The sequence below is a fragment of the Prionailurus bengalensis genome, chromosome B3 (assembly GCF_016509475.1).
Source record: "Prionailurus bengalensis isolate Pbe53 chromosome B3, Fcat_Pben_1.1_paternal_pri, whole genome shotgun sequence".
Lineage (NCBI taxonomy): Eukaryota > Metazoa > Chordata > Mammalia > Carnivora > Felidae > Prionailurus > Prionailurus bengalensis.
The window spans coordinates 19,464,141-19,488,854 of NC_057355.1; the positions used below are offsets into that span (position 1 = coordinate 19,464,141).

The following is a 24,714-nucleotide window of genomic DNA, read 5'->3' on the forward strand; positions in this document are numbered from 1 at the left end:
ATGGTCCAAACTCCCTGCCACCTTAGGGAGACCTAGGGAGGAGGGTCAGTGAAGCCAACAGAGGCCCCTGGGTGGCCAACCTGCTTTATTCCTGGCAGGATGTGGGACAGGCTGAAAGGTCAGGCTGAGCAAGACCCAGAAGTTGTTTTGGAAGATTGCTTCCTTGTCTAGATGCGAGCCCCCAAGAGCCTGGGCCATCCTTAAAATTTCCATCTGCTTGCTCCACGGCCAGCACAGGCCTGGCATATGGTGGGCACACACTTAGACCTCAGGTGGACCCCTTACCTTGCAGGGCCCCTCTCAGCCATCTGCACTTAAGGAAGGGAAGTGATACTCTGGCTGAATGGATGGGGCAGCCAGCATGGGGTGGCTTCTACCCCACCCACACGAAGGAGGGGATACCGTCTTGCCTTGGCACATCAGCTCAGAGATGCTCTCTACCTAGAGCAACCCATCACCTCTTAACACCCAGCCAGCGCGGGTGCTGGGCAGCCGCCTCGCTTCCAGCCAGCTGAGTTTCACATTTTCACTGCCCCTGGCTTAGCACGTTCATCTTTATGACCACTAAGGTAATTTACACTCTTGGTAGAAAAAGCAGAATCCTAGAACAATCAGATCAGAAAGGAAGAGACAAGTTGTTGCTATGGGGAGAGAATGACTTCCTGCACAGAAAATCTAAGTAAATCCACTGGCAGAAATGAGAGCCAGGAAGAGTTCCACAAAGTTGCCAGACGTGAGCTCAACCTCAGAATTCAGCAGCGTTCCCACGCACGGCAATGACCCATTGCTAGAAAATGTCCCCGTGGCAGCGATGAAACCACAAAGTATTGAGAGATAATTAGTATATACCATTCAATTTAGTTCCCATTTAAATCCTAGCAAGGGGTGTGTGTGTGTGCGTGTGTGTGCGCACACACGTGTGGGCTGGGGGGGGGGGGGGGGAATCTCACTGATTCTAAAATATGCGTATGAAATGACAAAATCCCAAGGACAGCTGACAGCTGAGACAATCCTACAGTAGGAGACAAAGGAAAGCGGCCTGCCCAGCAGATGTCATGACTTAGAACCCTACGGACACGAAGGCAGTGTTCTCCAGGGCTCGGCCAGGCCCGCCAAGGGAGCAGACACAGCCTTTCGTGTGCGTGGGAAGCTGGCACTTAGCAGAGGTCACATCGTGAGTCAGAGGGGAAAGGCTGACAGTTCCCTAACTGAGGCAGAGACTTGGGTCAGACTTCACACCGTAGTCAAAAATAAATTCATAATGGGTTAAAGACCTCATGTAAAAAACAGAACCTTTGTGCTTGAAAAATAAATTTGGCCAGCCTGCACACAAATCTGACACAACTGATGCATTTTAACTGCCAAGGGTTTTTTCATGCTGTTTAAACCTCCATATCCAAACATCCCTGATTTTCAATTCTGAACATAGGGGAGGAACAGAGAGGGATACAAGAGGACAAGAAAGGCCTGGTGGACCCTGTTCGATGACCTCAGAGCCAGCCACAGACCAGTGGGCAGCACCCTGACCCTCCACTTGACAGGAGAGACCCCTCAGCGGGTGGGGTCGTGGGGGGGACTTTAGCAGCCACGGGTTCGACGGGTTACAGCGCAGACTGGAGATCGCCCACCACTGCCCACAGACCTTGCTCCTCTGGCCTGAGATGACGTATCACAGGCCTGTGATGGCCCCAGTTTTCTCTCTGACTGAGGAGAGAGTGCTGGTTCTTTCTGCCCTTGGCAGTCCTGGCTGCTGGCAGGGAGCCAGGTGAGCAGTGACCACCCAGTGCTCAGCCCCCTTCTGGTCATGCTGGTTGAACCAGGCTCTGGGTGGCACTCAGGGATGCAGAACTGGAATAAGCCACAGCTATGACCCTCAAGTAGCCAGCAGTGGGGTGTGGTGAGGGCTACGAGAGTGGCACCTGTGTGACAAGGGCAGGGACATGCGCGGTTCTCCATCGAGGGGGCAGGAACTGCCCACTGTGTTGGGCTGGGTTTAGCACCTGAGGAGGAGAAGTTTGAGGCCTGGAATGCCTCAGGAATGCCAGCGTGTGGGGCCAAATTCTGGGTGACAGTGTTGCAATCCCTGATGTGTTAAGTGCCTTAGAATATATATCTTGCCCTCCAGCCTCTCAACCCCATGAGGCAGCTCTGAATGTGGCTGGCCCTCCAACCTGAGTGGCCCTAGAGGGGCTCCCAGCAAGGCAGCAGGTGCTCTGTGTCCCTCACCCCCCTGGGCTGCGCTGATGGCTGTGCCCTACCCCGCAGACACCATGCTGAGGCACCTGCGGGCCACGGACGCCATGAAGAACTTCTCGGAGTTCCGGCAAGAGGCCAGCATGCTACACGCCCTGCAGCACCCCTGCATTGTGTCCCTCATCGGCATCAGCATCCACCCGCTCTGCTTCGCCCTGGAGCTCGCCCCACTGGGTAGCCTCAACACTGTGCTGTCAGAGAATGCCAGAGGTACTAGCCACACCCAGAACAGTCCGGAAAGGGATTGCCTGGGGCCCCTCCTGGCCAGATATAGCCCCTCAGGGACCAGAGAGCCCTTGCTGGGCAGCACGGGCCCCAAGGAAGCTGTACCCTGGAGGTTCCCTCCTCCTGCTGGGCCTGGCTGCCTGGGGCAGAGCACACTGGCCCCACAGCTCACGTGGCCAACTCCCCTCAGGCAAATACCTGCCCTTCCCCAGGTCTATGCCCTGTATGGTGCTGTTGGCAAGGCTAGAGAAGTTTAGGGTTTGGAGTCAGATGCAACCATGCACGTTCCCAGACCTGGTTCTCAGCCATAATCCAGTGAATTAGTGCTTAGTTTGCTGGCCTATAAAAGGGGGATAATAATAGCCCCACTGAGGGGGGTAGTTGAGGGCCTCAAGTGAGGCAGGCCAGGGAGGGCCCAGGCTGCAGCCTGGCCCCCAGAAGCCCACCAGCCACGTGTCCATCATCATTAAAACCCTGAGACCCTGGGGTTAGGTTTATCTTAGGTTTTTTTTTTGTTGTTGTTTTTTAATTTTTTAATGTTTATTAATTTTTGAAAGAGAGAGACAGAGCACAAGCAGGGGTGGGATGGAGAGAGAGGGGGACACAGAATCCGAAACAGGCTCCAGGCTCTGAGCTATCAGCACAGAGCCCAACGCGGGGCTCAAACTCAGAAACCACGAGATCATGACCTGAGCCAAAGTCGGATGCTCAACCGACTCAGCCACCCAGGCACCCCAAGTTTTTAAGGAAATTTTAAAATAATTTTCCTTGGGAAATTGGTAACTAAATTCCAAAGAGCTGACAGAAGGAGAGAGGTAGTTGTCTCTCGATTCAGGAAGAAGAAATGTAATTAAACTCAAATCGTTTCTCCCTCGATGGAACTTTTTAAATTATTTTATTTATTTTCTAATGTTTATTTTTTTATTTTTAAAATTTTTTTTAAGTTTATTTATTATTCTTGAGAGATAGAGACAGAGCATGAGCAGGGGAGGGGCAGAGAGGAGGAGACACAGAATCCGAAGCAGGCTCCAGGCTCTGAGCTGTCAGCACAGAGCCGGACACAGGGCTAGAACTCACGAACTGTGAGATCATGACCTGAGCCAAAACCGGACGCTTAACCGACTGAGCCACCCAGGTGCCCCATAATGTTTATTTTTGAGAGAGTGCAAGTGGGGGAGGGGCAGAGAGAGGGAGACAGAGGATCCATAGTGGGCTCTGTGCTGACAGCAGCGAGCCGGATGTGGGGCTCAAACTCACAAACTGTGAGATCATCTCCTGAGCTGAAGTCAGACTCTCAACCAGCTGAGCCACCCAGGTGCCCCGAGAGCTTTTTTACTTTTATTTTTTAATGTTTATTTATTTTTGAGACAGAGACAGAGCACGAGCAGGGGACGAGCAGAGAGAGAAGGAGACAGAATCCGAAGCAGGCTCCAGGCTCTGAGCGCTCAGCACAGAGCCCCAATGCGGGGCTTGAACTCACGAACTGCGAGATCAGTTCCAGGTCCCCTGAGAGCTTTTTTAAAATGAAGCTCTTACTCCTGCAACCCACCTCTTGACAATATAGTAAACTTGGCCTACAGTGAACTCTAGGAATTTTGAATCCTTGCTGTTTTAGTGAAAACACCAACAATTCCAGGCATGAGATACTGGGAATCCAGCAATGTCTATCCTAAATACTATTGCACTTCAGAAAGTCATTCTCTGTCTCCTCCTATATCCAGCACGGATAATGATGAGAAGTATCTGTAGAATATAAAGTATCTGGGAAGAGAAAAGGTTAGAAAAGACAGTTGTAATGATGGTTTGCTTTTTTTTTTTTCTTTGCAAAGATTCTTCCTTTATGCCCCTGGGACACATGCTCACCCAAAAAATAGCCTACCAGATTGCCTCTGGCCTGGCCTACCTGCACAAGAAAAACATCATCTTCTGTGACCTGAAGTCGGACAACATTCTGGTCTGGTCTCTGGACGTCAAGGAGCACATCAACATCAAGCTGTCGGACTATGGGATCTCACGGCAGTCATTTCATGAGGGTGCCCTCGGCGTGGAGGGCACGCCCGGCTACCAGGCCCCAGAGATCCGTCCTCGCATTGTGTACGATGAGAAGGTACCCACCCCAGCCCACTTCTACCCAGCCCAGCCCCACAGCCAAGCCCAGGCCCTGGTGAGGCCAGGAACCTGCATACTCTGAGCTCTGTGTTTCCCCCGGCACACGTCTGTCCCTCTCCTGTGCTCAACCAGGAGGGTATGGCTTGAGCCAGAAATGCACAGGGGCCTGTGTCCACCTAGCAATGTCAAAGTTGACCTCTCCTTAGCTTCAGGAATGGTTCTATAGCCTCTGAATTCTCTAACCTTGATTCAGAGACATAATGAAGGTGGTACACAGTGGACAGTGAGCCCAAGACAGAAATAGGTCTGGATTTGGGTCCCAACTCTACCATTTAGATGGGTAAACTGGAGACAGTGGACCAGCCTCATGGGGACTCGTGAGGGGCAGACAGAGTAAGGATGGCAAAGGCTCCCGGCCCATAGGTGCTGTCCACAAGGCATTGTCCGAACTGAATGGCAGAGATGGCCAAGACAGCATCCTCCAAAGCCAGAAGAGAGTGAATTCTAGCAAGACAGGACTGGACTCCCGAGCAGCTGCCTGGCCCGCCTCGGCCAACATGATGGCTAAATGTTTGCCTTCTTCCCTGAAATAGATGCAGGCACACAGGCAACTAAAAACCATGTTACAGCTGGTGCCATCCCTGCTTCACTAATCGCCCGGCACTGAAACTCCCCTGGTCTATAATTTTTCATTATTTGGTGATTTACAGATGAGTCATTGGCTAATTGCTTCAGGAACGGCCTAAATGGCAATGCTGGACATTACATTCCCATGTTATCTTATAACTGGACGTTTGTACCACCTTCAAATAAAACAGGAAGAAGAATGACCTTAGCATGTGTAGGTTAACTCATCACCTGTGGTTATTAACCGAAATAGAAAAGGCAAATCAGGGTGATAAAAATAAGAGCTTCTTAAGTAGCAGGTGACACAGGCAAGGCACCTTGAAACTAAGATTATAACAGGGACCTTCACGTTGAAAATTCTCAGGTCTATCTCAGCCATTCTCCCACTAAAACGTTATTTCTTGGCCCTCATGGAAGCCTATACTAACTTCTCCTTACTGGGCCTTTTGATAACATTAAAATTAGAGGAGTCAACATGTTATGATTTAGGAAACATCCCCCCCTTTATGATTTGCAGATACTGCTCTTCTAGTGCCAAGCACATTAAGCTGAGGGTCCGTGTTCTCCTGCCTTGTCTTGATTCTCAAGCATAAAGGAACATGACATCCTTGCAGCCCTTAACCAGTGGCTGGCAGTTAGCAAGTTCTCAGTGTGTGTTTATTGGATGGATGTGTGGGTGGGTGGGGGAATGGATGGATGGATGATGGATAGATGGAAAGAAGGAAGGAAGGAAGGAAGGAAGGAAGGAAGGAAGGAAGGACGGACTGAAAGATGGGTGGCAAAAGGGACAGAATGATGCATGGTCAGATGGTTGGCCAGATGTTTCGACAGGTAGGAAGTGATGGATACATTCATTGGTGGATGATTGATGATTGTATCCCTTTGGACAGGATCCCTTGTCTAATTGTGTCCTCCTGCTCCCTCCATCTCAGGGCCAGCTTCTGAAAGGTGCTGGGCCCAGGCAGGGGACCTGACTTGGCTTGCCTCTTTGCCCAGGTAGACATGTTCTCCTATGGAATGGTGCTCTACGAGTTGCTGTCGGGGCAGCGGCCAGCACTGGGCCACCACCAGCTTCAGATCGCCAAGAAGCTGTCCAAGGGCATCCGTCCTGTTCTGGGACAGCCCGAGGAGGTGCAGTTCCATCGCCTGCAGGCACTCATGATGGAGTGCTGGGACACAAAGCCCGAGAAGGTACCGGGGGCCCAGGGCCTGGGGGACCAGACACCTCCTGCCACAGTGGTAGAGGGTCTGCGTCTCCAGAATGCACGTGTACAACTAACTGCCCATCCTTCACTAAAGGTCTAGAACAAATGAGGCAACCCTCCTCTGCTCATCCCTTCTAGAAAGAGATGTTTACTGTCCTAATACATCCAGCTCATCTCTTTGTGTGTGTGTCACTCTCAGGAAAAATGAGCTTTTTTTCCTCCCCACTTTTATGTCACACCATCATGGAAGCTAAACATACCAGCCCCTTTATAGCAGTACAGTCCCCATGCAAGAGCAGAGAGAATGTACGTATCTCTTTTTAAAGAAATGGGGAGCAAGTTTGCTTGTGAGAGCAGGAGTCATATTATCACTTTTTTAAAATGTCTATTTTTGAGAGAGAGAGAGTGCAAGCAGGGGAGGCATAGAGAAAGAGAGGGACAGAGGATCTGAAGTGAGCTTCATGCTGACAGGAGAGAACCCAATGAGAGGCTCAAACCCACAAGCTGCAAGATCATGACCTGAGCTGAAGTTGGATGCTTAAGCAATTGAACCACTCAGGCGCCCCGTCATATTATCATTTTAAAACTTAGCTGTTTGGGAAAGAGGCCAGTGGTTTCAAGGTTAAAATGCATTCATCAAACTAGATGGTACTAATTCAATGTATTGGGAGTAAAAGAAGCTTCTGAGAAAAATCCTTTACAAGATTGTATGTCTATAGGCACGGAGGTTGAAATCTTAGAGTTTAAGCCAACCAGAGGACCAAAGTTCAAGTTGCCATTGACAGTGATGACCCAGACACTCTGGCATCTGACGTTGTTTCAGCCTCTTGTTTTGAGCAGTTTGTAGACCTTCCTCCCTTGTTCAAGACCATTGGTTTCATGGGCAATATAGGTATCAATCTGGTTTAAGTGACCCTTGCTCATGGCTCTGGTGGCTTCTCTCCCTCAGCGCCCACTGGCCCTGTCGGTGGTGAGCCAGATGAAGGACCCAACCTTTGCAACGTTCATGTACCAGCTACCCTGTGGGAAGCAGACGGCCTTCTTCTCATCCCAGGGCCAGGAGTACATGGTGGTGTTCTGGGATGGGAAAGAGGAGTCCAGGTAATGTCCTGAGGCTTACTTTGCCCTGCTGGGGTGACCATGCACTTGGGGAGCAGTCAGGGCTCACCATGGTGAGAGATGTTTACGGACGGTGGGTTGGGAGCCTGATGGAGTTTGCTCCAGAGAGAAAACTGAGTCCATGCAAATGACAGGCATGTATGCATTTGTGCTTAAGAGGAGCAAAGAGAAGGCGGTGTCTGCCAGGGGTGGGGTCAACACAGGGCTTTGCTTTTTGTTGGTTTTTTCCTTCTTAATCCCCATCACCTGTTTCATCCATTCTCTCACCCCAACTCCCCTTTGGCAACCACCAGTTTGTTCTCTGTGTTTATGAGTCTGTTTCTGCTTTATTTTTTCTTTTGTTTTTTAGATTCCACATATAATTGAAATCATATGGTGTTTGTCTTTCTCTGACTTATTTCACTTAGCAGAATACATCTAGGTCCATCCAAGCTGTTGCAAATGCCAAGATTTCGTTCCTTTTTATGGCTGAGTAATATTCTGTGTGGTGTGTGTGTGTGTGTGTGTGTGTGTGTGTATAAAGTGCCTTTATCCATTTATCTATGGATAGACATTTGGGTTGTTTCCATATCTTGGCTATTGTAAATAATGCTGCAGTAAACACAGGGGTGCATGTATCTTTTCAAATCAGTGTTTTTGTTTCCTTTAGGTAAATACCCAGAAATGGAATTACTGCATCATATGCTATTTTAGGAACCTCCATACTGTTTTCCTTTTTTTTAATATTTTTATTTTTGAGAGAGGGAGAGAAAGTATGAGTGGGGGAGGAGCAAGGGTGGGGGGACAGAGGATCCGAAGCAGGCTCTGTGCTGACAGCAGAGAGCCCAACATGGAGCTCCAACTCAAGAACTGTGAGATCATGACCTGAGGCAAAGTTGGAAGCTGGTTAATGGACTGAGTCTCCCAGGCATCCCCATTCTGTTTTCCAGAGTGGCTGCACCAATTTATATTCCCATCAATGGTGCACGAGGGTTTCCTTTTCTCCACATCCTCACCAACACTTGTTTCTTGTCTTTCTGATACTCGCCCTTCTGACAGGAGTGAGGCAATATCTCATTGTGGGTTTGTGTCATATTTCCCTGATGATGAGTGACGTTGAACATCTTTTCATGTGTCTGTTAGCCATCTGGATGTCTTCTTTGAAAAAATGCCTATTTAGGTCCTCTGCTCATTTATTAGTCAGATTGCTTGTTTTCTTGGTGTCGGGTTGTATGAGTTCTTTATATATTTTGGATACTGACCCCTTATCAGATACTTCATTTGCAAATATCATCTGCCATTCAGTAGGCTGCCTTTTCATTTTGCTGATGGCTTCCTTCGCTGTGCAAAAGCTTTTTAGTTTGATGCAGTCCCATTGTTTATTTTGCTTTAGTTGCCTCTACCTGAGGAGACAGATTCAAAAAAATATTGCTAAGCCTGATGTCCAAGAGTTTACTGCATATGTGTTCTTTTATAAGTTTTATGTCTCACATTTAGGTCTTTAATCCATTTTGAGTTTATTTTGTGTATGGTGTAAGAAGGTGGTCTAGTTTCATTCTCTTTCATGTTGCTGTGAAGTTTTCCCAACACTGTTTGTCAAAGAGACTGTCTTATTCCCATTGGACACTCTTTCCTACTTTTTCAAAGATTCATTGGGGTGCCTGGGTTGCTCAGTCAATTAAGCATCCAACTTCAGCTCAGGTCATGATCTCACAGTTCAGGAGTTCAAGCCCTGTGTCAGGCTCTGTGCTGACAGCTCAGAGCCTGGAGCCTGCTTCAGATTCTGGATCTCCCTCTCTCTCTGCCCCTCCCCAACTCGTATTCTCTCTCTGTCTCTCAAAAATAAATAAATGTCAAAACAAATTCAAAGATTCATTGACCATATAGTTGTGAGCTCATTTCCAGGTTTTCTGTTCTGTCCAACTGATCTATGTGTCTATTTTTGTCCCAGTGCCACACTGTTTGGATTACCACAGCTTTGTAGTATAGTTTGAAATGAGGGATTGTGACGCCTCCAGCTTTAATCTTTTGCCTCAAGCTTGCTTTGGCTATTTGGGGTCTTTTGTGGCTCCATACAAATTTTGAGATTATTTGTTCTAGTTCTGTGAAAAATGCTGTTCCTATTTTGATAGGGATTGCATTGACTCTGTAGACCACTTTGGGCAGCATAGGCCTTTTAACAACATTAATTCTTCCAGTCCACAAACACGCTGTTCATTTATTTGTGTCATTTTCAATTTCTTTTCTCAATGTCTTAAGTGTTCAGAGTACAGGTTTTTCACTTCCTTGATTAAATTTATTCCTAGGTGTTTTATTCTTTTTGGCGCAGTTGTAAATGGGAACGTTTTCTGAATTTCTCCTTCTGCTAGTGTGCTAATAGTGTATAAAAACACAACAGATTCCTATATCATTATTTTGTATCCTGAAACACTCCTGGGGTCATTTATTAGTTGGAGTAGTTCTCCTGTCCTGAGGGGACTTTGTTTTAACATGGATGCTATTTGCAGCTTGATAGTCGAAGAAGTCAATGATGCTGGGGGTGGGAGGGAGAGGACAGTCACCAGAGTGCAGTTGCTGAGTAGAGAGAGGAGCAGGGGACCCAGAGCCAAGCACAACTGGTGCCCTTAAATGAGAGTTTGTGGGCCTTCCCTTCTAGTTGCATCTTTTTCTCAGTGAAGTGGCAGGAGGGTCAAAAGCATGGGGAGAGGTTTTGAATATTCGAGGAGAAAATGATGACGTGTGATGTGAGCAGTGACACATGAGACCAGGGTGATTGCAGGATGGCACTGAGGCCCACTGGAGGTTGGAGATTGTGCGTTCCCCCAGCATGCTTTGCTGACCCACATTGCAAGATAGGCAACCGTTGGTTTTAAGCCGAGTTGGGTTTTTGCCAGGAGGGAGAGAAGGGCATGGGGGGGTGGGTATTTTCAAATGGCACATGACAGAGATGGATCATAGAACCTAAGGGAGGCCATAAAACGGATGAGGAACAATGGAATATACCAGGAAAATCCTAAGTCTTGGCAGAGTGTAAACCCACCCTCCACCACACACACACACACACACACACACACACACACGTAATGAGTTATGGTAGTAGGTGGAGTGATCTGGGAAACCAGGAGGTAGTGGTCAGAAAACAGATGCTTGACATTGAGTGGGTGGAGAGATGAAAATATTAGGAAAGGAAAGATCTGATATGCAACTTTGGGAGAGGCTGGCTGGGGTAAAGTGGGGATAAGATCATTGAGAAACAAGGAGGAGGTCACCGGACCAAAATGATAGGGTATTGGAAAGAGCATCAAAGACTTTTCAGACTCCCCCAAATCACCATCTAATATGAGACCCGTCAGTCCTGGCCAATGTGTGGTCTCTCTCACCTATGTAGTGTGACATCTTCAGAGCCACGAGAGCATTTCATGGCATGAGGAGTCTTCTAGTAAGCCTTGTGGCAGACATTTATAGGTGCTAAAATATGATAAGGCTTAGACAAAGTGAAGCTTGAGACACAATGAGATAAAGGGAAAGAAATTTGCCATTTTCCTTAGGTCAGCCTAGGTGAGCTTCACATCAGGTTTTATGGCACTGGGACTGAGTGCTCTGACCTAAGACACAGTCTAAGGAAACATGGCCTAAAAAAATACATATATGTGTGTGTGTGTTTATTAATTTCTATTTATATATGTAAAGATATATGTTTTCAGTTTTTACATCATTGGTAGCAGTGTTGTTATTGCTATTTTAAGGCTTTGCTTGTAATTGCAGGGCAAAGTGGGTAATTACAATGGTGTCACGCGTTGCACATTGGGCTCTTTGGCATGCAAAATATGAAAGAGAGGTTAAATAAAAAAGCTGCAGTTCTGAATTTAAATTTTTAGGCTCATGATATATTGTATCTTTAAGAAAAATGAACTCATGTTTCCTCATCCTGCCCATTGAAAAGGCCTAGAGATGATGACCAGTTACCAATGATGAGCTCTGGGACCCACATGATGGTCTCTAAATACCATGAGGAAGCAAAGCTTATCTGAGAAGTGGCTGACTCCAGGTCTGGGACAGGAAGACAGCCAGAAACATCTGACACAGTAGAATCAAGGATGCCATCAGACACTTATGAGGGTAGATTAAAGGGATTTAGGAGCCAACCCAAAGAGGTTCCCACTGGCCAAAGATAGGGCAGCCGGCCAGCCATTAGTAAGAGGAACTGCAGTGGACTGAGGTACATCAAATTGTTTACATTCATGAGTTTCTAATGCTGTTTAGGAAAAACAAGCCAATAAACAAAAACCCCTCATTGATCACCATTGGAGGCTCCTAGAGAACCAACACATTATTTTGAAACTCGGCACATACAGAGGAGTCAAGGTTGTATCCTGTCTTTCCTATGTGTACCCCAGGGTAACAAAAGAGATAAAAGGAGGAAGTTTCTCTTTTGAGAATAAATGAAGCTAATAAATGAGGAAGAAATGCCAGAAACAGAATGTCCGCCTTTTGTGATCTCTATTGAAATAATGCATGTAGACAATGATCATTAATGATCACAAAAGGAGAACCAGACATTCCCAATAGAAATCCACAACCCCAATGAGCAAATGTTTGTACCTGAAAAAATCAAATAGAATCTGACCGAGACTCGAGATTGGGGGCAGGGGGCTGAGACAGATGGCACCCCAGGATGTGAGGACCTCATAGGACACCCCCACCCCCGGAATCCTCAGCACATAACCTGCCGGAGAAAAAAGAGAAAGAGGGGAAGGAAGTCAGTCAACAGACAGACACATAAAGACCAAGGGAAGTGTGGACAAAAGATGTGTGTGACCTGGGTAAAGAACTTCAGTCTCTGCCTCAGACAGTGAGCACACTGGGATGCCACTGAGGACAGTGGGGAGACAGAAATGCTAGCGGGTGGCCAGACCTGGTGAGCACACAGCTGCCCTCATAAATGACAGCTTATTAGTTCTCAGAGCACCTAGGTTGGAAGGGGTGTTTTGAGGCCCCCCAGCCTACTATGAAATTCACCCATCTATCTTTAGTCTTGACTTTGTCTACTGTGATATTGAGAAGTTCCCCTGCTGCTCGGGTGCAGCAGATAAGGCCAGTGGGAGGGCAGTGAATGGCTTCGGTGGAGGTACAGCCCCCTGTGCCCCTTCTTCACATTGGGGGCAGCTCGTTGAACCCTCCAATGTCACAGAAGAGTGTCTCTCTTCCCAAAGGGAAGGCCCTTTCGTTGCCCGGATGTTCGAGCACTACCAGTGGGGCCAGAACCCCCTTGCACCCAATGCCATGAACAGTTCTGGAGTCTCTCAGAACATGGCAAAATTCAACTCTGGGTTCAAGGCCTGTAGCCGATGTCCTCCTCCAAGGCTGCTTCAGGCCAAGAGCCGACATAAGGGAGGTGGCCCCTGGCCACCATGAGCTGACCACACTGTGGTTGCCCATTGCAGGAACTACACGGTGGTGAACACGGAGAAGGGCCTCATGGAGGTGCAGCGGATGAGCTGTGCGGGAATGACACTAAGCTGCCAGCTCAAGGTCCAGAACTCTCTGTGGACGGCCACTGAGGTAACTGCCACCATGCAGGGTGGGCCATCGAGGTGGGCAGCACAGGGTGCAGTCCGTGTGAAGCCAGATTTAGCAAATAAAAATACAGGATGCCCAGGTAAGTCTGAATATCACATGAACCCCACCTGCACGTGTGAGGCCCCCGGCACAGTGGCAGCAGCCCTGGGAAGCAGAAGCGTCTCACCAAGGCCAACAGCCTGCCTTGTCCCTGCCTGGTGACTGAGACTCAGCCGAGATAAGTATCAGGGGCAGGATCGCAGCAGGAGAACCCCATTAGGTTAGTGAAGTGACCAGGTTTCTTATAACACAGCCGGATCTACACAGCAAATCCACTCAGCTCTGAAGGCTTTTTGCCTTCCCATCAAAGAAGTCAGCAGAAAGCCCTAGAAGCTGTCTTCTGAGAAATGCAGAGAGGGATGCCCCAAACAAATGCTGTGAAGCTCCTGGTGGTGTGGGGCCGGGCGGGGCAGTGGGGGACGGGTGCAGCCGTCCCAGGTATGCAGAGAAGAGCAGGCAGACGTGTCTGTACTGTTGAATGTTCACCCCAAAGAAACACCTAGTCATGAAAACCTGGAAACATCCTGAGCTTCTGACGGCAGGTTAGCCAGGCTACGGCATCCCTGAGCGATGGGCAGCACAGAGGCACTCGGACACACTTCCCTCACCGGCCAGGCAGGGCAGGGCCTCCTCCCACCTGCTGGGTATTGTCCCGAGATCAGTGAGGGAAACCAGCACAGTCGTGTGGTCCCACATTTGCCGGGAATGCGGACACAAACACACAGATACCCAGAGGAAATGGAGTTTGGGCCCCACGTCCCCATGGCAATTTTCTCCAAATAATGGGTTATGGGCGATTTTACATTTCTTCTTTAAACTCTTCTGTAGTTTTCAACATTTCTGCCAAGAATGGGAATATGAAAACAGACAACCAGATAGCCTCAATACGTGTTACTTTTTAAAGCACAAAGGGATTCCCAAGGCAGAACGCACCTGGTAGGAAATGGCCGCCATGTTCCAGCCTGAGTCTCACGTTGGCTCCTCTGCCTCTGCAGGACCAAAAGATCTACATCTATAGCCTCAAGGGCATGTGCCCCTTAAACACACCCCAACGGGCTTTGGACACCCCGGCTGTCGTCACCTGCTTATTGGCAGTGCCTGTTATTAAAAAGGTGAGGTAAGGGGAAAGGTGGTTGCCCGGGTGTCTGATTCTCACTTCCTCTTCCATTGGTGTGGGACTCCCTCTGCCCACCCAGCTTGGGGGGAACAGTATGAGGAGTGGGAGCAAAGCCGGGCCCTCTTGGACCAGCAAACCCAGGGCAGGTCACAGTCAGCCTTAGAAAGACAGACCATGATTAGTGCCTTTTCAAGAACCTATGTAACCAGCAAAGCAAAGCAGAGGGCTGAGTGGAAGCTTGCATTACGCCTGCAAATGCCATGGTCCCAGAGTAAAAGAGCACTTAGACGTGTGCCCTTCCCCTTCTGATAGTGGCGTGGGGTGTTACTTCCCCACCTGTCAGGGCCAGCACCACCCCAGAGCCACTCAACAGGCGCCGGTCCCCCTGCCCCCACCCCTGGGGAACAGTCGGTTCCCCCCACTTGTGGTGCCCACTGTCAGCCTGAGACCTGGGTCCCTCTTTGTCCATGTCCTTGACCTTCTAGCCCCCACCTCTCTGAAATGGAAGCCCACGTGGTAATCTCCACAGCCCGGGGGTCGGGCTCTCCTGCTCCTCCAGTGGGACCCTGCCCTTCTGCAGGGCCGGCGAGCCTCCCCCTGCCAGCCCCCTGCTCCCCACCGCATCCAGCACTGCACTCTGAGGAGACCCTGCCTGTTAGCAACAGTCCCACCCCACATACCCCTGCAGGACTACCTCCTGTTCAGTTCTCAAGATCAAAAACCCCCGACCCTGCTCTGAGCAGCTGGCCTGCCCCGGCCCCAGGGCCCCAGTGGTGCTCTCAGGCCACTCTGGTCGTCCTCTCTGCTCATGGTAGACGCTCAAGGAATCATTATCGGTGTCTTTATTGGTGGTGTTTGTTTAAAACATGCTGGCTGTCACCATCCAATTTCAGTTTTCCCATCTGCAAATCGAGGATAAGAAGCAGTCAGAGAGGGTTCCCTGGGCATAACGTGCCCCAAGCTCTGGGCGCAAGCACTTGGGTAAATGTGAGCATTATTATTACTTCCTGGCAGTGGTGAAATATATCCGTTCTTCATCCTACTACAGTTTATTTCTTTAAAAAAAAAAAAAAAAGTCTGAAATCCACCCTCGAGTCATTTACGACTGTGGCCCCACGGGTGAGGCTGGGCAGTGCGGGACCCGGTCCGCCCCAGAGCACAGGAGAACATGACACAAAGCGCTATTTAAGGCCACTGCTGGCCAGAGCCCCCGAGCCAGGGCACCACCGCCCGCGCCACCAGAGGGAATAAAGCCGGCTCTGTGCGGAGCCTCCCTGTCAGGGGCCTGCCCCTCCGAGGCCAGGCCGCCCTGTGGCCGCGACGGCGGCCCCTGCATTCTTGCACGCGCACGTTCACACCCAGCAGGGCCGTGGGGCTCGCCGCCCCAACTGGGGCCCAGGGCCGGGATCGGATAGAGACATTGCTCTTGTTTGCTTTGGCTGTTTTCTTCCCTAAAATTCTGAAGATGGATTTTGATAAATGTTCCTAGGGCTTGTTGACCTCACTGTTGAGCTCGACCTGGTTCCCTTGTTACCTTGGACAGCCCCGCCTCCCAGGTTCCCAGGGTGCTCAGGTCCCAGAAAGGGGGCTTTCTGCCACTCACCCTTGCTGATACAGGCCTGGATCCCCACTCTGTTGTGGCTTCGGCTCTGTGCCCTGAACCTCTCCTGTGCCACCCCAGCCCAAGTTGGGCATCCAGGCGTCAAAGCCACCCTCTGTCCCCGGCTCCACAGGGATGCTCCTGGGATGCCTGGGGTGGGTCCCAGCATTTAGCGCTGTCCTTGCAACTTTGCCCAGTGATCTCTGGTGCCGTAGAAGATCACATGCTTCACTGCGGGGGCGGAGAGCAACCCACGGACCCTAGCACTGCCAGCTAGGCATTTCAGGGTAGGTGTGCTAATTGGGGAGTGTAGGCCGTGTCCAAGAAGCGCCTCCACAAGAGGGTTGAGTTGGAAGCAATTTCTTCAAGAATAAATAAGGTCGGCAGGCTCGTATTGTCTACGGGTGCAGAAGATCGGGTGGAGCCAGAGAAGCAGATGAGACGTGGCCCTTCCTGGGGCAGGCCAGCACCCAGGGCAAGAGGGTGGGGGGTGGGCACGCAGAGCCTGCCCAGTGGGGCTGGCGGGCAGGAGATGGCAAGCAGCCCCACACTCTGCCCACAGCTACTGTCCCGTCGTTAACCAGCAGAGTTCACCGGCAGGGGGGGAGCCACATCCTGCTTTTGAAATACGCTCCTGTGGCCTGAAGGAGAAGGCAGACTCCTTCTGCTCACACTGCAAGAACCCAGCCTGAGCCAAGGCGGGCCACGTGGTTCAGGCCACATGCACTCCTCCCCTGGGCGCCATGGGCCTCGTTCTCCCCAGACACATTCCACTCCTGCTCACTGCCAGACGGGCAGGCTGGCTCAGCTGGGCCTGGGTTACCTCCCTTGGGATCACGTCCAGAAGGTCCCACTGGCAGCCCCTGCCTCTTTAGGAGCCTTGCTCCTCTGGGGTGCACAGGGTGTATGCCGAGATGAGTCTTGCGCCCGTGCTGTTTCCTCCCCTGGAATGCGTGCAACCAATGAGCGGTGCTGTCTTTTCCTTGCAGAATTCCTACCTGGTGTTGGCAGGCCTGGCCGACGGGCTTGTGGCAGTGTTTCCCGTGGTGCGGGGTGCCCCGGACGACAGCTGCTCCTACCTGTGCTCACACACAGCCAACAGGTCCAAGTTTAGCATCCCAGATGAAGACACACGGCAGAACCCCTACCCCGTGAAGGCCATGGAGGTGGTCAACAGCGGCTCCGAGGTCTGGTACAGCAATGGGCCCGGCCTGCTGGTCATCGACTGTGTGGCCCTGGAGATCAGCAGGAGGCTGGAGCCCTACTCGGCCCCTTCGGTGGTCACCTCGGTCGTGGGCAGCTCCGAGTGCAGGGGGGAGGAGGTCGTCTGGTGCCTGGACGACAGGGCCAACTCCTTGGTGATGTACCACGCAGCTACCTACCAGCTGTGCGCCCGGTACTTCTGTGGGGACCCCAGCCCGCTCAGAGACATGTTTCCTGTGTGCCCGTTGGGTCCAGAGCCCTGCGGCGGCCACACAGCCAGCCCCAAAGAGCCCAAGGGGGACTCCATCGCGGACGTGAGCATCATGTACAGCGAGGAGCTGGGCACGCAGATCCTGACCCACCAGGACTCGCTGACTGACTACTGCTCCACGTCCTCCTCCTCATCCTCCCCCCACCGGGCCCCCCGGTCATCCTCAAGCCTGCCCTGCTCCCCGGCAAGCTCTGCCAGCGTGCCTTTCGCCGCCAACTACGAGGACTCCGACAGGCTGCACGAGCCCACCGCGGGCTCCGACAGGTCTGAGCACGACCTGACCCCCGTGGACGGGGAGGCTTTCAGCCAGCACCTGCAGGCCGTGAGGATCCTAGCCGTGAAAGACGTCATCTGGGTCCCCAGGTACGTTTCCCAGGAGTGGGGCACATTCCTGTGCTGCCTGAGGGAGCTTTCAGATGCTGTGGCATCAGGGGCCATCAGGGGCCACCCCCTCTGTGCTGGGGCCTGGAGGGATCTCTTTAGCAAACCTGAGAAGGGCTGCACTGACGCTCACCTGCCCGCAGGGAAGCTGCCGGCAGCACAAGGCAGAGCCGTGGTCAGCTGCGATTGGGTTTCCCGCTGGGAAAGGCCTTCTGGGGCCGGCTTCAGTGCCCTCCCGGTAACTCGATCCATTCGCTGAGACTGCGCGTTTGTGGCCGTGCTTCTCTGCACGCCGGCTCCGTTTCCCCTGGAGAGCACAGCCCTGGACAAAACGCTTCCCCTTCTCGGTTTTGGTTTCGCAGGCGCGGCGGCGATGTTATCGTCATCGGCCTGGAGAAGGACGCCGGAGGCCAGCGGGGCCGTGTCATCGCTGTCTTAAAAGCCCGCGAGCTGACTCCGCGTGGGTAAGACTGAGGGCACCTCCTTTAGGACCCGAGGTGTGATGTGGGGAATCTAGGCCCCTCCACCACATCCCCGCACAACAGCCTCTTGCCCTTCTGGCCTCCGCAAATAAATGCCACATCTACCGGTGTGGCCATAAGGCAGAGAAGGAACAAAATGGGGTCCTCTAGGCAGCACCTAGGAGCTCAGCAAATGCCAGCTGAACCAGGCATCAGCCAGTGGTCATGGCTGTCTGTTTCTGGCATACCCCGTGCACCTGTGGACCAGGTCTCCTGACTAGGGTGTGTCTCCAGGGCCAGAGTTCAGCTGAAATGGAAACAGGGAGCCAGGTGATTCACTGTCCTCCCTGCCAAGTGGGAGGGCCCTTCCTGGGTGCTCCACCTGCCCATATAGCACCTACTGGAGCCACAGACCTAGCACCCACCACCCTCCACCATGCCCAAGCCCAGGCTCATCCATAGCTCCATACCTGTTGGGTGGCGTCCGACCAGGAGGCAGGTCATACCCCACTGTGAGGGTCATTCTGGGGCAGGACAGCATGGCTGTGGGCATGGGAGGCTGGCAGCAGCTGGTATCCTCAGAGTCCCCTGCAGCCAGCAGTGTCCATACCTCACTTTGTCTACTGAGCCCCATGCTATAAATCTCACTTATGGACAAACACCATTTGACCCATTTTCCCCAGAATGGGACGACAATGGGAGGGGAAACATCTATGGCAGGTCCCCTCCCTTGCCTGAACACACTGAGCGTTCTCAGAGAGTCACCAGATCCATTGACCCCTGCTGTGCCAGTGATTCCAGAAACAAGATCTGGGTGTTTTCGCTGAGTCCCGGCTGAGTTTGTGGGCCACAGTAGTTACCAGATGGCAAGCGGGGCTTCTGGGGGAGCAGGCGGGTCTGTAGAGCCCAGGCCTGCTAACCTCAGACTGCCCATGATTTGTGTTCCTGAATTTTTCCCTAGTGTCGTTTTTCTTATTCAGCCCCCAAAGACAGGTTTACTAGGAGCCAGGCGTGTTCACTGTAGGGAGAAAGCAGCCCAGGCAGCCAGCTGACAGGGGGGCCATAGCCTGAACCCTGCCCCCCAGCTTTCTGCAATGCATCTGAGACATTGATCCTGTCGGCAAATAGCTAGTGAGTGCCTGCAGTGTGCAAGGCCCCTAGGAGGCCAGAGGCCCTGTGCATGCCAGTTTGCGTGCTGGCCACAGGGCAAGGCAGTGAGGGCTCAGACGTGGGCTGCACGGCCCGGCAGAGGCCCAGAAGGAAAACCGGTGCGCGCACAGATCAGCAAAACAATCCACAGCCTCAAAAAACTAGTGTATGTAGTTAGGACATGTTGGCACATGTCTTCTGCCCGATATACCGCCCCGTTTCCCTAAGCTGGGCACTTTGCACAGGAGAAGAGCCATGCCTGAGCAGACGGCAAGGGAAGGGAGTCAGTGCTTCAAATCCATCATGGGCCATTCACAAGCAGGAGTCAAAGTTGGTGTTTTCCAACACTTGGGAGTCTGGGTCCAGTTATAGAGGCTACCTGCTCTCGTTGCATCTGTGGCCTTCCAGAGTCCCTTACAGACAGTCCCCATCAATGTGCACTGCCATGCTAGGCTCTTCTTCAGATGGTAGGAAGTCTCTGCCCGCAGGCTGGACCACCCAGGGAAGCAGGGCATCAGAGAACATCGCAGCTGCTAGGCCGGGATGGACAGATGCACCCGCTTAGCCAGGCTCCCAAGAAGGTGCAGGCTGGGGGTCCTGGCCCCGACTAGGTGGGGACCCCTGCAGGTTTTCTCAGACCCCCCTCTCTCTGTAGGGCGCTTGTGGATGCGGCCGTGGTGGCAAAGGACACAGTTGTGTGTGGCTTTGAGAACGAAAACATGGAATGGTGCCTGGCTGTCTGGAGGGGCTGGGGCACCAGGGAGTTTGATGTTTTCTACCACTCCTACGAAGAGCTGGGCCGGCTGGAGGCTTGCATGCGGAAGAGAAGGTAATTCCTATGGAATGACAGTTGTGCAGAGTGGCCGCCCCGGGCCCACACCCTGACCCCTCTGCCTGCAGCCCGCAGCCTCCCGAGGACCCAGAAGACGGACTGGGTTCTCCCGTGAACAACTTGCTGCTAGAAATGCTGAGAAGTTACCACCCTGGCGGTGGTTTTGGGGTTCTCCGGTTCTCCAGGGCGGAGTTAGCTGCCTACCTCCATTCTCCCACTGCGGAGAGAAGATGGGTGGGAGAAACTCTCCCTGCCTCCTGCATCCACTTCCAAAGAGCAGGGGAGGGGGATCCTGCTCTGTGCTGGGTCACACAAAGCAGGGGTGTGGGCTGGGCCTTTACAGAGCAGGCCTGCCCGTTTTCCTCCCCACGGCTGGGACAGAATTACACTAGAGGCTCTCAGTTGGGGGAGCAGTTCGGGGCAGGGTGGGAGGAGGGCGATGACCCTTGCCCCTTCCCCCCAGTGGCCTCCAGGCTCTCAGGACATTTCACAAGCCTCTGGGTCCCCGGGGCCTGGGGCCCCGCTTGGGCAAGCGGAGATCAGGTATCTCCCGCTCAGGAAAGTCTCTGTGTGAGAAACCCTTGGGGGAATGAATGAGTTCCTTCAAGTGACACAGCCAGAAAGCCCAGAGCTAGTCCAGCGCCCAGAGCACCGCCTCAGCCTTTACATTCTTCTTCTGCCGACAAAAGGCAAGGGAAACTCAATCAGCAGGACTTGAGAAAGGGCCGTGTGTTTATAGCTTTGTAAAATACACTTGGACGCAGCTGGAACGCAAACCCTGTTTGTTTGCACATAATAATCTTGCTTATCACTTTAACAAATTAAGTAATAGCTCAGTGGTTGGGCCTCAGTTGTGAAGTCACATTGTATGGGGCTTCTACCAAATGATGTATTTGCTAAACATTTACTACACACGTGTACAGCAGAGTAGAAAAAGTGAAATTGTTAATGGGGGGGTGTATGGGTGTGACGGCAAGAATTTTTACAAATGATGCACACACACGCACACGCACATGTACCGCGTGGTTACCCAGAGTAACCGTTTGAGGCTGCTTCACCCGGGATGGCAGGATGACCGTGAGGTCATACTCCAGTTCAAGTTGTTAATCTTTTTCTAAAATTAAGTTATGAAAACCAAGCTTAAGATTTTCTGGGGTATGCAGGCAAATGTGGTTCCTTTTATCTGAAAATAAACAGACCCTCTTGAGAACGATGTCACAGCCTCTCTCTGTCTTATAGCGCGTGTCATAGCAGCACGGATCTGTCCCACCCAGGCCTGCTCCCTGCAGGGGTGGAAAGGAAAACCACCCCTTGCCCACGGCTGCCCCCGTGCAAGGAGTCCCACAGCAGATTCCGTGGGCAGAAACAGCCACGCTTAGTCTCCCCACTTCATTTTGCTGGCCTGGGCACTGAGTCCTACAGGGGCTGTTTGGCTACGCCTCCTGCCCACATCATCAGCATTGTCCCTCCCTGTCCCTGAACTGGGCCTTGGTGGTCACTGCTTTCCTCTCCTTTCCTTCTCATTCCAGCACGCCACAGCTGCCCAGTTGCCCCCCAAGTGCAAACAGGGTCCTGTCCTTCCCCTGCCCGAATCCTGTGCCCTATAACCTACAGCCAGACTGCTAGAGGCCGACACTCAGGGCCCCCACGATTCAGTCCTAACCTGCCTTTCTAATCTGGCCTCCTCCCAGCCCGAGGCCCAGGCTGCTGTGAGGAGAGGCCAGGTGATCAGCCAACAGCCTTACAGAACCAGCTCAGGGCACCTCTTTACAAAAGTTAGACACCGTGCAGGAAATGCGTAATGAAGTTCACTACATAAAAAGTAGAAACCTTAAATGGGAAAAACTACCACAAAGTCAAAAGACAGTCAACTGGGAAAATATATTAGTGGCAAATGAGAGACAAATAGCTATTTTGTCTTATAAACAAAGAGTTCATACCTAGCAATAGGAAAGAGAAAACACAAAAAGGAAAAAAGGTAGAAGATATAAATAGCACCCGACATCACCCAACAGTCAGGAAATAGGAGGACAGCAACAAAATGTCATTTACTACCCTCATGTTGGCATCCCTGTGGAGACCTGAGGGCACCAGGTCAGAAGATCCACGCATGCAAAGGCCCTGTGGCCAGAATGAGCTGCTGTGCTGGAAGAAAGATGAAGAGCTGGTGGAGCATTTGGAAGAAGGGGGAGCTAAGGGTGGGCCCGCTAGGCCTGACTTTCTAGGCCATGGATCTCCATCAACACCACTGGCGGTTTTAAGCAGGGATGTTAGACGACCTATCTTTAAAAATCACATTGCTGAGTGGAAAATGGCCTAAAGGGGGCATATTTACAGGGGGGCCACCCCTAAGGGGGCATTTTGGCCATATCCATCAAAATTTCAAGTGCGCATACCCTTTGAAACCGGGTCCCGTCCTTCCCCTGCCCCAGCAGTCCTTTTTAAGCATTTGATCCTAAAATTTCCATGCAAGTGCCCAAAGATACAGAACAAGGGTGTCATTGCAGCATCGCCTATAATGGCCCCAAATGGGTGACCGCCTGAACCTCCCACAATGCCATACTCTGCAGCCGGTTAGAGAAGGAGGCGGTGCTAACCATGCTGGCCCAACATGTTCTCCAGGGTATAATAAATGCATTGTGTTTCTAAAAAGCAATTCACAGTGCATTGTGTATAGAGTTACTATTTGAGCAGAAAATGTTGTCTAGCTACACGGGCACACATGGGGAAACTATCCCACAGGATGCCCAAGAGTCTGGTAGACCTTGGTTACCTCTGGGGAGGAGAATTGAGGGGGCACAGAGTGGTAGGTCCTTAGCTTTCCCTTTATTCTTTCCTCACTGCACTGTTGGAATTGTATAGAAGTCTCTTCATGATGGTAAGCCAGGCTGGGAGGGACTTCTCTCCTGGACCCCAGGAAGGACACACCTCAGCCTTGCTGTCCGCAGGTAAAGGGAAGTCCCCCTCTGCCCGCTTTCCTCCATGAGGGCACTTGACCCCCACGGAGGGTATCAGGTCCCAGGGGGCAGGGCCAATCTGTCACATCCGTCTGACCTCATGGCATGACTCAAGCAGAGCCCACCCCAGCCACCTTTGGGACGTAGGCAGAGAGTCCCAGGCAGAGGTGGATGTCCACAGTGGGAGGACAGGTGGGAGGGGCTGGGGACAGTTGACAGAAGCCAGTGCGCTCTGACTCTGGTCCGCCCTTGCCCTGGTATTGTGAACATGGACAGCCCAGCTGCAGGGTCAAGACCCCTCCCACAGCAGATAGCGCCCCGCTTCCTCCCACCCACCACCCTGCACTAGGGAAGGCAGCAGCCTTTTTTTGTTTTTTTAACATTTATTTATTTTTGAGAGACAGAGCACAAGTGGGGAAGAGGCAGAGAGAGAGGGAGACACAGAATCTGTGCTGACAGCTCAGAGCCTGACATGGGGCGCAAACCCACGAACGCAAGATCATGACCTGAGCCGAAGTCGGACGCTTAACTGACTGAGCCACCCAGGCACCCCGAGAAGGCAGCAGCCTTGCTGACGATCACCGGCTAGTCACTGCCACTGATTACTTGGAGTCTCTGTAGTGACCCTACCTGGGAATGCACAAGACCCCATGCCCCTGCACAGCACCTCGAGCAATGGGGAGTGGGTCCTGCTTTCCCTGCTGTTCCTCTTGCAGGAAGCATCTGCTGAACCCCAGAGCAAGCACGATGACACAGAACCCCCACCAAGGTTATAGAAAAACAGCAGTGTGAAACCCCTCCAGATGCCAGCAGGCTGCTGTCCAGGAAGGAGCCACATCTCCTGGAGTGTCGGGGCCTGGGGCCTCAAACCCTCTGCCTCCCTAAGTGCCTAATGGTTTTTCCCATCCTGGGCAGAATGGGGCAGTCCTGAAGGAAATAGGGGAGGGGTGGGCCATTCATTGAAATAGCCCTTGAAGAACCACTGGTAGAAACTGCTTGGTAACAGACCCTTCTTTTGTTGGCACATCAGTTCCCAGCCTCCCTTACGTGGGGGGTGGGGGTGGGCCGGGGACTGAGCTCAGCCAGGGATGGGGTGGAAATGGCTGAGTAGAGCTTCAGGGAAGCACCCCCAAAGGTCTGACTCAGTGGGAGCCCCTTCGGCCCTGCCTCTGCCTCCCTGGTCCTCAGAGCATGACAGCAGGGCCCTCTGGGAAGGCCTTGGGACAGTGATGGGGAGGCAGCCCTCCATGCCAGCCCTGGAAGCTGACCTCTAGTCTCCTCATTACCTCACAGACCAGGAAAGCACTTCCTTGTTTAAATATTTCCCAGTTCTCCTCTACCAGCAGCCCGGTGCCATATTCCTGGATGTTCAGGTACCTTTCCCACTAGCACAACCAGATCCCTGAAGGTAAGCAAGTGAAGCTCTCAAGTTTCTGTTCCAGTTCAGGCAGATGCACCTGAGCAATGATGGATTGGAACGTTCTGTGGCCAGACCTGCCCTGAGAGCTTCCTTCTGCACCATGAGGGCTGGACACGGTCTAGTTCTTAACACAATTACAAAGAGGTCCAGGGTTACAGCCTGCTCACCCAAAAACCAGCTCTGATGT

General features: G+C 52.0%; 1 protein-coding gene across 2 annotated transcripts in view; it reads left to right on the plus strand.

The window, feature by feature from the left end:
- The window catches only part of LRRK1 (leucine rich repeat kinase 1), a 133,212-nt gene extending 111,849 nt beyond the window's left edge, over window positions 1-21,363 (plus strand). For both annotated transcript variants that reach the window (XM_043554805.1, XM_043554806.1), the window contains 9 exons: window positions 2,266-2,463; window positions 4,308-4,585; window positions 6,211-6,405; window positions 7,369-7,520; window positions 12,962-13,079; window positions 14,132-14,248; window positions 16,843-17,690; window positions 18,071-18,172; window positions 19,974-21,363. In XM_043554805.1, the coding sequence (XP_043410740.1) occupies window positions 2,266-2,463; window positions 4,308-4,585; window positions 6,211-6,405; window positions 7,369-7,520; window positions 12,962-13,079; window positions 14,132-14,248; window positions 16,843-17,690; window positions 18,071-18,172; window positions 19,974-20,151 (2,186 nt within the window). In that variant the 3' untranslated portion in view covers window positions 20,152-21,363. The remainder of the gene's footprint in view (window positions 1-2,265; window positions 2,464-4,307; window positions 4,586-6,210; window positions 6,406-7,368; window positions 7,521-12,961; window positions 13,080-14,131; window positions 14,249-16,842; window positions 17,691-18,070; window positions 18,173-19,973) is intronic.
- The last annotated feature ends 3,351 nt before the right edge of the window (window positions 21,364-24,714 follow it).